Source organism: Leptodactylus fuscus, chromosome 4 (assembly GCF_031893055.1).
Source record: "Leptodactylus fuscus isolate aLepFus1 chromosome 4, aLepFus1.hap2, whole genome shotgun sequence".
In the NCBI taxonomy this organism is placed as follows: domain Eukaryota; kingdom Metazoa; phylum Chordata; class Amphibia; order Anura; family Leptodactylidae; genus Leptodactylus; species Leptodactylus fuscus.
Window position 1 is genome coordinate 156,684,276 of NC_134268.1, and position 12,476 is coordinate 156,696,751.

The 12,476-nt window shown below is 42.0% G+C and overlaps 1 protein-coding gene across 1 annotated transcript in view; it reads left to right on the forward strand.

Annotated features, from left to right (window-relative positions):
- CUL1 (cullin 1) overlaps window positions 1-12,476 on the forward strand; it is a 53,062-nt gene that overhangs the window by 18,402 nt on the left and 22,184 nt on the right. Inside the window, exon 2 of the mRNA XM_075271255.1 lies at window positions 7,620-7,955. Within this exon, the coding sequence (XP_075127356.1) occupies window positions 7,816-7,955 (140 nt within the window). The 5' untranslated portion in view covers window positions 7,620-7,815. The remainder of the gene's footprint in view (window positions 1-7,619; window positions 7,956-12,476) is intronic.

Sequence of the window (12,476 nt, forward strand, 5' to 3'; positions counted from 1 at the left end):
CCCACAGCTTGGCTCAGACTCTCTCATTAATGGTGACTGACAGCCATGCTCAAGCAGGAACAGTAAAGCACCTCAAATTTACAAACAAAAGCCAATGATTACATTCCTATGAAAGTGAATATGCAGTGACTATTCATCAAGTTATCTAATACCAACAAATGTATACAATCATTTTCATCTGAATCTGGAGTTGGCATCTTTTTTTATTTCCAACTCCACCCAAAATTGGCCCCAACTAAAAGTTCTACTCCACAGCCCTGTTTAATCTGTCGTCGTCCCCCCCACAGGTTCTATACACAGGAAATCTGGTGGGTTCACACCACTACTATTTAATGTCTAATGCTCTCATCCATCACGGGATGAGAGCAACACACATTAAATGACAGATGCAGCCTGAGCCCCATATACCCCATATGTCTGCGGTCACCTCCATGTTTTTTGCTTTTCTGATGGAAGAAAAAAGTCCTACATGCAGGACTTTCTTCCATTCCTAAAAGAAACAAACATGATGGGAATGAACATAAACAGAGGGGGCTCAATTTGTCTGTTACTCCCTTTACAACACCCATGACCCCTTAGGACGCCTTTTAATATCACTACTCATGTGGCTGTACTGCACACTAGCTATGGTAGGTTGTTTGATGCTACACCTCATAGGTTAAATTCTAAACCACTGATAGGAGGTTACAGGATAGTGTCCCTCACCTCTCCAGATATTATCAATAGGAGTCTTGCTTCACAGACCCTTTGTAGACTTTGTTGTGCATCAAAAGCACTTCTTTCCTGTGGGACTATAACTTACCTCCATCATAAGATAATCCTTTAATAGTCCCTCAGTGGGGAAAGTTCAGTATGTTACAGCAGCATAGTAATACAGATACAGGATAATACACAGTAATATATTAGACGTAGGCACACATATGCTGATAGGTGATACAGTAGCCCTACGTGGTGCAGCTATACTCTATTACTGTTGTGTAGCACTATTACTACTACTTTCCACTTGGAGACACTTTGCTAATAATTTTAAGATTGCTCATTTGTCTCACAATAGACTTTTTAATAAACGATAAGTTTTACAGTATCTAACACATGGATGGGAAATGGGGTGTTTTTTTTCATTTGGTTATTGATTATAAAGATGGAACACTATGAATAAAATCCTAATCATGTAGTATATGTTCTGGAAGTGAACAAAATATGCAATGACTGCCTGCATAGATCTTACAAATTCTGAGGAGCGTACTGGATCATGGTGTACCTAAGGGGCTTTGCTAGGGGCTGTTTTATTCCTGGAATGAGCACAGATCAATGTTGTGAAATGAGTCGATCAGGGAGTGTTTAAAGGGTCTTTACACAGCCCAATGAAACCTGTCTAGGGGCGAATGATTGGTTGGTCACTATACAGTTTGCGTCAGTGTCCCCTGTTTACACATGGAAATGTACAAGAAGCAAGCATTTGAGTTTAGGGTGAGGACGCTTGGTTCCTTCTTGTAAAACCTTTAAAAACGGTCATATAAAACATTGCTAATGCCAAGTGTTTTGTCATGACTGCCACCCACATGTGATCTTAGTACCTATGAAGGTATACTAGCCAAGTGGGCAGTAACACATTGTTTTTCTTCTGGGTGCGCAGTCTGTGTGCTGTATAGCCTAATGTGCATGCCAGTATCTATTTTGTTCTGATGACTATAGAGCAGGTCCTATCCTGACATTGTCACTGCTTCTAAGCTGCAAAAGAGTTACCCGGTGCTTTATTTTCTCACAGTAGGGTAAATCTCCATCTTGGTAAGCTGTTTGGTTATTGTGGACAGAGGGTTCTGGGAGGGGATTCCTACTCTTTGACACAAGCTACTTTTTTCGCCAATCTCCTCCATAAAGCTGGCCGTACATATAATACACAGTAACTGTCGGCTGAATACTTATTTGGATGACAGCTGTTTACTCCGATCACTATAAGCTCCCCCATAAAGAGTGCTTGACCTGTGTGAAACAGTTTTTTTTTCTCTACAAGCAGGATAGATAAGCAAATCCCAGTCCTTGTTTGTAGTGGCAACTTGAACATTCTCCTAAGGGACTGTAGGGCCGATCACACTGTAGGGCTGATCTCATGGACAACACTTACCCGCTATTCTGTGACTATAGAATATTTGACCCTGTAGATCATGAGCTTGTGGGTGCAGAGTACTGTGAATAGTGATAATGTGTATGCATGGTTAGCGGTCCATTCACTTCTATGGGATTAGCCAATCTAAGACAACATGGTGGCTCAGTGGTCAGCACTGTTGCTTGTAGCACTGGGGTCCTGGATTCGAACCACACATAAGACAACATCTGGATGGACTTTATGTTTTTGTCTTGTTTCTTCCAGGTAATCTGGTTTCCTCCCACATGCCAAATATACTTTATAGCTATATTGGCTTCCTGTAAAATCAACTGTATGGCTAACTATCTAACTCCCCTTCTCCACAACGCTCCCTGTGCTTTGAGTCCCTTGTGTGAGAAAAGTGCATTACAAAAGTTTGCCATTGTCATAACCCGGTTCCCTAATTTTGTCTCTGGCAAGCCTTAGGCTCCTTGCACACCCCTTTGGCTAGGTCAGTGTGCTATCTGGGTTTTTCGTTTCTGTCCACCCACTCACATGACCGTGTATTAAACAGATTAGTGTGTGGACCAACAGTCCAGGCTGCAAAACTTGGGACAGGTCCTATTCCTTTCCAGATTTGCGGGCATGCTTTTGTGGCTCCTGTTCATTGAATGAATGGTGCTGTGGAAGCATGGCCGGAGCACAGGCAGCATAAGGTTGACATTCGAGCATCGGTTGTGCCATTCAATAACAGTCGTGTGCAACGGGCCTTAGATGTATGTTATATAGTCATGAATAGGACAGCTTCCTTCTCTGACAGCACAGGGGACATCCATTGCTGTCTATTTCCAAGAGTAATATACCAAGTTAGAAAGATGAAGCAAATATGGCTTCTAGAAGTAGATAAGCCATGATGCATGAGAAATAAACATCTGTTGCAACATCTATCATCTGACTGGAGATAGCTGGCTGGTATCTGACACTTGTGGGCGCTGTACTATCACTTTACCAGACAGGCTGAAATTATTTTGTGATATCATTTCTGGAATATCTACACCTTTTACATTGTGAGGTGGTGACTTTCTCTTCTGTGTACATTGTCTAGATAGGCTCAACTGTATATACAGATTCTATGTCTGACGCAGCCGTGTAGTGGTCAAGCTTCACAAAAGTCATAAGATTGTTCTAGTCGCTTTTTTATTTCTGTGATGCCGTAAAATTCTCTTAACAATTGTATCTTTAATAAACAAATTTTTACATAAGAAACAATATGATTGTGTTGGCTCTCTCCCGTAATAGACAAAGGCCAAAGCTGCACCCTTCCAACCTTCTGTTGTACAGAACTGAACAAAATGTCTCACATGTCCCTATTAGGGTTTGGGGACACTCGTCCACATCAGGGAGAGTGTGTGCCTACATAGGCAGTACGGAGACTTACAAGTCATTCCTGCTCTGTTCTCCTAATTCCATCCAGGAGAATAGATTTGCATATTTTTTACCCATAATCCCTAGCGGAGCAGGAATGACTAGTAAGTCTCCGTACTGCCTATGTAGGCAAACACTCTCCCTGATGTGTACGATTGTCCCCTGACCCTGGTCTATAGTCTCTCACTCTGCCAAATCAGTATCCCTACGCTATGCTGAGGATGGCCCAATAGGCCGAAACAGTGCTGTCCATAGCTGGGAATCTGTTCCTCTTGCTACAGAAATACTGATTTGGCAATTAAATCCACATCACGATTAAAAGACTTTATAACTGAGTCGTTCATGATGTTAAGGGTGGTGTACAGAGTGCACTCTGTTCTCCTAATTCCATCCAGGAGAATAGATTTGCATATTATGTCCCTATTAGCAAGGGAGCCTGCTGTTAGTTGTGAACCACACAATTGCTGACAGTGCTGTATAGAAGACAAGGGGAGCAGTGGATACATACCTGGGTTGTGTAGTAGAGAGTTCTCCAGTTCAATGTTTGGCTACCATGATATGTAACCAGAAGAGAGGGGACCATTCATGTGTAGGGCCTAGGGTTCTGTACTGAAAGCTCCCGGATCCTTTTCTTTTCTGACCGCTTTTATGGGATGCTACAATAGTGAAGTGTCTGGGAAGCCTTTGGCCCAGTACATATCTGCGTTTGGTTTCCGTTCCAGAAGTCCGCTTGGTGATTTCCCCAAGTGCTGCTTCCCCGACTTTCTTTTCACAAGATTGAGCCCCCGAAGGTTGCATGTAAACTACCTCTGATCTTCCATTTGGGCGGGAGCTTTTTATTTCCTCAGAAACTGACAAAAAGTTACCGCCCACTTGGAGAAACAGAGCTATATTTATATATACACCACCAGGTACAATGTGTGTTGGAATTTCATCTTTACATGTATTTTGGGTGGTATATTGCACAATCCCATATATTAAGACCGTTCCAGTAAGATTGCACCATACAATGCTAAGGTGGATGTATGAACTGTAAATTTACAGAAGTTTGGCAAATGGCCCTGAATTTTTATGGCCCATTGTGTCTTGGCTGGAAGGGACTGTCCATGTGGCGCACAAGGCTGTCATGACTTGCCTTACACATGTTAAAGGGGATGTTAATTTTCACCTTGTTTTGTCCAGAATAGCTGATACACTGTGTACATGGTGCTGCCTACACAGACTAGCACCATGTCAGCAAGAACTGGCTTAGTGCTAGTAAAGAGAAACCTTATGTTTCACACTTATTGATGAGCCTATTAGGATGCATTTATTTTACCATATGTTGGCTTTTCATGTTTCCCACTAGGTCGTCCTTGTTTTCTGGAATCCCTCACACTTGGGTGGTGGATGTTACTGAGTGTTGTGACGGGCCGCATGACGTTGCTTGTTTTTGTCTCGGTAAATTCCATTCCTTTTTGTAGGTGTGTGGAATAAACAAGTCTTTCAGGGCAGAGATTGTCGCGCACTTCCTGGTATCATGCTAGATCTTTATAGGAAGGTGTAACTTTTAGTTCCTTTTAGAAACTACATCTCATGAAGTTTTACAGCTCCTTTTGCCATGTGCCTTGTTAATGTGAGTGATGCCTATATAGCAATTCGGTGCATGCCATATTAGATTTTGAACAACTTTATTAAGATGCTATTCATAAGGACATAAGCTGGCTCAGTTACCATTGCCACTTCCGTTGTGGCGTTGCCTGTGTCCTTTGTTGGCCTCCTCTTCCTGATCCCTGGCACACCTGAAACTACGGTGCAGCCAAGCACTGGCCGCAGAGCTGACTCTCCTTAGCCAGTGATTGGCCGTGTGGCATTTCCTGTTTGTAGAGAGGGGTTAGGAAATAGACGCTGCTGGAGATCTGATGTGTTGGAACGAGACTGGTGGGAGATGGTTGGGTTCAGCATGGCATTTTTTATATTTTAAACACATTGAACCTAAAAAAGGGAGTGTTCAAAATAGGGGTCCCAATATAAAACAAACACTTTATGATCTCTTAGCCTGATATTTTATAAATTATATTCCCCATAATATAAATATTTTTTAACAACAAAGTCCAGTTCACATCTGCACATGGGATTCCGTTTGGAGAGTCCACTTGCAGACCCCCCTGAACAGAAACCTAATTCACATAAAAAAGCGGTTACCTAAGGAAACCCACAGACCCTATAGACTATAATGGGGTCCATGTGGTTTCCACACAAAAAATGCAGAGAGAAAAATCCTGCTTGCAAGCCTTTTCTCTCTGCATTTTTCAAGTGGAGAGGGGAATGGAATGGCCTGAACTGGGCCTAACTCCTTGTGCAGTTCCAGTTATTCCTATTGGAAATTTCTGACAACTTTGTCTTAGTCGTTGGGGGGGCATCCCCCTAAAGCAGAGGTAGGGAACCTTTGGCTCTCCAGCTGCTGTGAAACTACAACTCCCAGCATGCTCCATTCACTTCCATGGGAGTTCCCAGAACAGCAGAGCCAGTATGCATGCTGAGAGTTGTAGTTTTGCAACAGCTGGAGAGCCGTACATTCCCTACCCCTTCCCTAAAGGCTTGTCACACTGTCAAGTGTTGTCAATACCAGACTGAGTTGGAACACACCCCTTTAACCATTTTCAGTTTATTCATAAATTACTAGTTAGAGTAGCTGTTGCCTACATTCCTTCAAGTGTGAGATACTATGACCCTCTCTTCTCTCCGACCATTTTTTTTTCCCAACTTTTGGATGGCATTATTTCAATTTATTTCTGATGCGATTAAACCCTCACTTAAACGTTGGCCCCTCTTGCTTTATGCCTCATTGGGTTGGTAAGACGTTTGGGAGCCATATAGGAAACTGGTGGGCAAGGTTATTTTGGCTGGCTGCTTCATAATTGCTAGATACTGGAAGGTCAGCGCCCCTCTGACGACGAGGGAGTCTTACTCCATTCTTCAGATTGATTCCATTATGGAGAATATGACTCGTAAGAGGCTACATCTGCAATGTACTTCTAACCAAACTTTGTGTGTTCAAGTGGGCTCAATAAAATACTATTGACTTTGACTAGTGGTGTATACAGTCTGTTCCTCCAAGCAGCGGTCATTACAAACCAGGCAAAAAAAAAACTGGGATAGTAATTTGTCTTCTCCTGACAAATGGCAGCTCTAGCTGTCTCATGGGCAGCAGGAGCCCAACGGTGGTGCAGAGCTGTAATAGTCTATCTCCTTTTGAACCTCTGAAAGCAACTCCGTTGACTTTACTGGGATTTTATTTCTAAGAGGCTTTAGCTCTTTAAAAAAAGAACCTGTTAGTGGACAAGTTACTAACATTTATTTCTATAAATTGGTTTTAGTTCCTTTGGTGTGAATGGTGCATGCACAAGTTTCTTGTGGAACCTATGTGGTATACCCTGGAGAAAAATGTCCGGGGGATATGCTGTAAGTGTTTGTGATGAGAATTATCCTTTACAACACACTTGCAGCATATCCCCTGGACATTTTTCTCCAGGACAGGGGTCCTCTAACCCTTCTATTTTGACTGGTTTCACTGCTTCAATGACTGCAGAGGTGACCATGCATGTGCAACACTTTCCTTACACGTTCTGGAGATAGGTGTGGGACTTGTATCAGTAAGACCTTTTAAGGTATGTTCTGTGGATATGCCATGAGAATACTTAAATATTTAAATATTTCTGTATTGATGACCTACCATTATGGATCTGACATACACCTTCACCAGTCATATAACTGAAGTGGCTGCATGGATTAGGTGACAGCTGTGGCCACTTCACTGTATTTCAGGAACAGTATTGTACATAGGATAGTTCCTTTACCCGGCATAGCTTCTCTAGTCTCATTTACTTGGGACGTAATGGCAATCACAAAGAGGGGGATATAGTAAAAACCCTGGAATAGCCATTTAACAGCAAATTTACACGCACTGATTTCTTCAAGCCCCAGCTCTAGTGAATTCACTCTAAATGTAAAAGGGGAAAAAAAATTATTTTCAGCATTGTTTGCTTTCAAGACATACTAGCTGTCATTTTGGCAAAATTTACTGCAACCTCAAATTTCTAATCTATTTTTTTTTTGTCATTTTCAGGTTTTCTGACAGAGACTATTTGTTAATTCTTCAAGGTGTCATCTGATACATTGGAATGTGCCATCATTTTGATGTCTTATGGAGGATTAGTTAGTTCACTTTAAAAAAAAAAAAAAAAAAAAAAAAAAAAAAAAATTAAATTTGCACTGAAAGACTTTATCTGGGGCGTGACACACAAAAAATAGGAACAGAGAAAATGTCATCCAACAGAAGTCAAAATCCTCATGGACTTAAACAGATTGGCTTGGACCAGATCTGGGATGACCTGCGGGCCGGCATCCAACAAGTTTATACTCGACAGAGTATGGCAAAATCTAGATACATGGAACTCTACACGTATCCTTAACTCTCATCTTCATGCTTAACCTGAATGTATTGCTCTATATCTGAAGAGGTCGACTGGATGCCAAATGTCCCAGTAACTTATGGTGTGTTCAGTCTGGGTCAGTAGATACATGGTAAGGTAAAATGTATAATATATGTATCTTTTTTTTTTTTTTTCATCATAATGTACATAAGAAAGGTGAGTTGATACAATTTGATGCTGTGCCTATATACTGTATAGTAAATTTACGTGTGACAGTTATACGTTTTGGCAAACATTGCTGCAACTACCAAGGTCTATGGAATAGAAGGGATTGTCTGGGTCACTGAAGGTGCTAATGTCTGCAACAGTGGTGATCTAGAACCGTAAAGGGGTTAGTATAACAGAACAGTGGGTACTGCCAGCATCCTGGGTAGGTTAATGTTGTAATATTCCCGATGGTCTAGATCAGGGGTCCTCAAACTTTTTAAACAGTGGGCCGGAGGCAGAGCAGGGCGCACAGACATCGGGAGCAGTGCCCTCCAATAGGTAAAGTGAAGTGCGCTCCATGGCCTGGCCCGAGCTCCCCAGGAGCTTCATTATAAATGCACGCCTGCCGGCGTTGTCGGCGGGGCCAGACAGAAGTGCTTGGTTGGCCGCATGTGGCCCCCGGGCCGCAGTTTGAGGACCCCTGGTCTAGATTATAGAAGGGAATAATGATGCAAGCTCCGGTGGTCAACGGCTTTTAAGGTAAGGGGTTAATAACATCCTTGGTAGTCTCCGGCTCAGAATGGATTTAATGACGTCTTCCCTGGTGGTTTAGGCCAGAATGTGTGTAACTCTGGTGATGTAGAACCGTTAAAGGACAATGTCTGTTTTATTGGTGGTTGATGGCAAACAATTTTTTACAGCCAGGATTGTGGGTGGACTACAGAAGATAAGGTAGTAATGCCAATATTCCTGAGTAGAGTAGAGAGAGGATTAATATCCAAACCCCTGGTGGGCTAGTACAGTGTAGCAGCTAATTGTTTATATCTTGGGCCTAATTGGTTACTGACTCTTTCAGGCACTCATGCTATCCTGGTTCTAGCATGAGGCAGAGCACTGATGGATCAGCTTTCCCTGCTGGTTGTACATGTGAGTGAAGGGCGGAGATGGAGAGGACTTTGCTACAGCCCTCCCGATGATTCATGGAGCCCTCTGTCCCATCTCTAAGAGGAGAACACAGTTGTTTTCAGTTCTTTTGAACGTCTCTTGCTCAGTGTTTGATCAAAGTAGCTAAAACGTTTACCTCAAGCAGGAGACTCCAGTAAAACTGTAAAGAGATCAGTGACTTAAAGAGGGTTTCCCATGTCAGCCTTTCAGCCAGGCTATATGCAGTTTCTGCTACTCACTTCCTGTATTTCTTTCCCCCTTCCTGCTGAACTGGATACAGAACACTTCTGCAGATTCTTGTGCAGAACAAAGTGTTATCTGTGTGTTTACATATAGAGATAACAGAATAACTGATAAATCCCTGCTGGCAAGAGCAGTGAGTGATGTCACTTGTACTAAAGGTCCGTGGTTATCTCAACGCAGTGTAAACAATGGGGGGGAATAAATTCAAAGAGCAGGCAAACAAAGCAGAATTTCTAAAGCAATATATATAGGAAAAGGCTTCAAATTATATAAGCTACCAGTATAGATAGGATCCTTGAGATGGGACAACCCCTTTAAACAGCTGTAAATCCAAAGCCACAGGGGATAGAGCTTGGAGCTCTGGTCTTGTTTTAAAGTCAAACATTGTCTCTGTATACCAGTAGATCCAGAGTTTTCACTGGGTGAATATACTTCAGCGCTCACTTCAGCCAGTGTGCAGGGGAACATGTGCAGCTTATAGTGTGCAGGGAGAGTAGTAGTTCTTATTCTTCTCTCACTTCACATAACGCCAGGACTATCTTATCAATCGGAGGGTATACTTTCTATTTCACCCCCTTAGGTGTTGCCTTCAGAAATGACCACAGCATCTTAGTGGTTTTACAGAAACAATATATAAATAGACACTTTACCCAGGCTGGTCACAGGCAAACCTTGATAGTTATATATTTTTATGACAGACCTGGGAGCCTGTCACACACAGCAAACAGTTTCTGCAATATCGCTGTGTGGGAGCCATGCCAACAACATTTAGTAAGTGGTAGGGTGGGCCTTATATGTACTAAATGCCCATTATTGTTAAGGACTTGGAACAGCAGAGACCCAGTGTTTGTGCTGCCTGTTTCGGAGTGTCTCCAAAAGTGCTAGGTGTAAAAAGTCAGAAAAGTCACTTGTATTAATACACAAGACTTTCTTTTAAGGAGCAAAAAATGCTTTTATAGGCATCTGCCTCTTGTCCAGGCATTATTACGACATCTGGTCACATAGGTAACAAAATAAGTACCTTATATATTCAACATGACAAACACGCTAAACCTTAAAATTCAGATGGCGGTTTTCTATTCATCTTGACAAAAAGTTCCACAAAACAAAAGGTCCAAGGGCTATATTGAATTAAAATTTATATAGTGCTAGGTTCCCACTAGTGTTCAGAGAAGTCTTGCAATGAGGACCTTTCTCTCCGCTGCTTTTGGCAGAAACCTAGTGGATCCCATTATTAGTCTATGGGGTTCGCGTGTAACCACTTTTAATACTGATAAGGTTTCCGTCTTTCAGTTCCCCAAGTGGACCCAGAGGATGGAAAGCTGAGTGTTAGTGTGAACCTAGCTTATGTTATCAGTGGGAATGCAGAAAGGATAACATGTCATTGGTTTAAAGCTAAAACGGGTTAAATCGCCAGTGAATTATGTGCAAGTGATATTTCACGGAGCCAAAAATTCAAAATCTGTAATTAATAAAAAAAAAAAAAAAAAAAAACCCAAAAATCTTTCTGGAGTTTTTTTTATTTTTAATGTGACTGTTAGGAGGTTTAGCGCATCTGCTGTGCAGAAAGCTCTTGTCTGTGTTCATATGGCGGGATTTATTTAGATATTTGAGTTCTCTTTCAAAATCAAATGGGGGTGAGTTAAAACATGAAGTTGTTGAATAAGGTCTTATAAGGTAACCTTTGTGCAGTTTTAATCACTTGTGGACGGTTGTTTTTCCTGCAAAGTCACCGTTCTATCTCTGTGTAACTTTTCCAGTTCATTACTCTTCCTCTGAGCCTTGGAAAGCTTAAAAATAGCTTTGTCACTTTCTCCTTATATTTGTATGCAGAAGATTTGGCACCACGCTTAGCCAAGACATTTCAACCTTGACCCTCCAGTATATAATATTTAAGGCCGTTCTGTACTAAATGGCATTAAAATGATTAGAATGCTAATAAGAGAACCCAATGCAAAAGTGGCCAGCGTCTAGTATATGGGAAAGCACAAGGCGGTCTGATCCCTATTTGTTTATGGAGAATACTTGGTGTTAATGGGGATTCTGTTGGCCATGCCACCAGCCATGTGTAGCCTACTGTTATTCATCAGTACAACAATATTAGAAAAGAATCGTGAGAGGTTTACATCCATTATTAATACGTAGGAGATTCAATATGAATAGCAACAGTGGCCATATGTTTTTATATTGCAAAGCTGGACAGATTTCAGGAACCAGTGGCAGCCAGCGCTTCTTAAAGGGGTATTTCTATGACTGGTGACTGGAGAGCTGCATGTACACAATAAGGCTCCGTTCCCACGGGGTAACGCTCCGCTCATTTAGACACGCAAACACGTGTCAGAGCGAGGCGCTTCAAAACAGATCCCATTGACTTCAATGGGTGCTGGCTTATGCACGCTACACATTGAAATCAATGGGTTATAAAGCCTCCCATTGATTGACGCCTCGCTCTGACACGTGTTTACATGTCTAAATGAGCAGCGCGTTACTCCGTGGGAACAGGTCCTTACTTTGTCCTCCCAGAGGTGGGCCTGCGCCTGGAAGACTCTTTTGGCATATACTATGGTATCAGAGGATGTTTAGTGATAAATTGGTTTCCAGGCTGGCTACTGTAAAAGTTTTTATTGTACACTCTTCAAGTTGCTACATTCCCATAAGGTTAGCTTTCAAGGGTGACAGTCTTGGTAAAACCAACAGAGATATTTCATTGTATCCCAATGTAAAATCTAGTTGGATTTATTATATAGAGAGAGGGAAGAAGCCTTATTGGTTGCAGACGTCATGGCCTCACTGCATTATAATGAATGGAAATGGATCTCTGCACTTGGACAGAAAACCTTGACATTTCGTGAAATACAGCGCAGGTGCAGATTTCTGCTGCAGAGTTGCGGTTTGACTTGTCGTGAGTTTAGCCCATAGTGTGTGTATGAAATGGGGAATTTAGATTGAGCCCCTATATGGAACACTGACTGTTTGAACATGTCCTAAGTATCTCATAGCCAATGTAACTATTCAGATTCACAATATGCCTCTTGTCCCTTGTGGTCTCAGCAAACTAGCGCATGTATAGTGTGATTCCATAGAGGTTGTGCGACATTACTGATGTGACCCTATGTATTGTAGCGTTTGGAATCCATAGAAAGAATTGATATGCT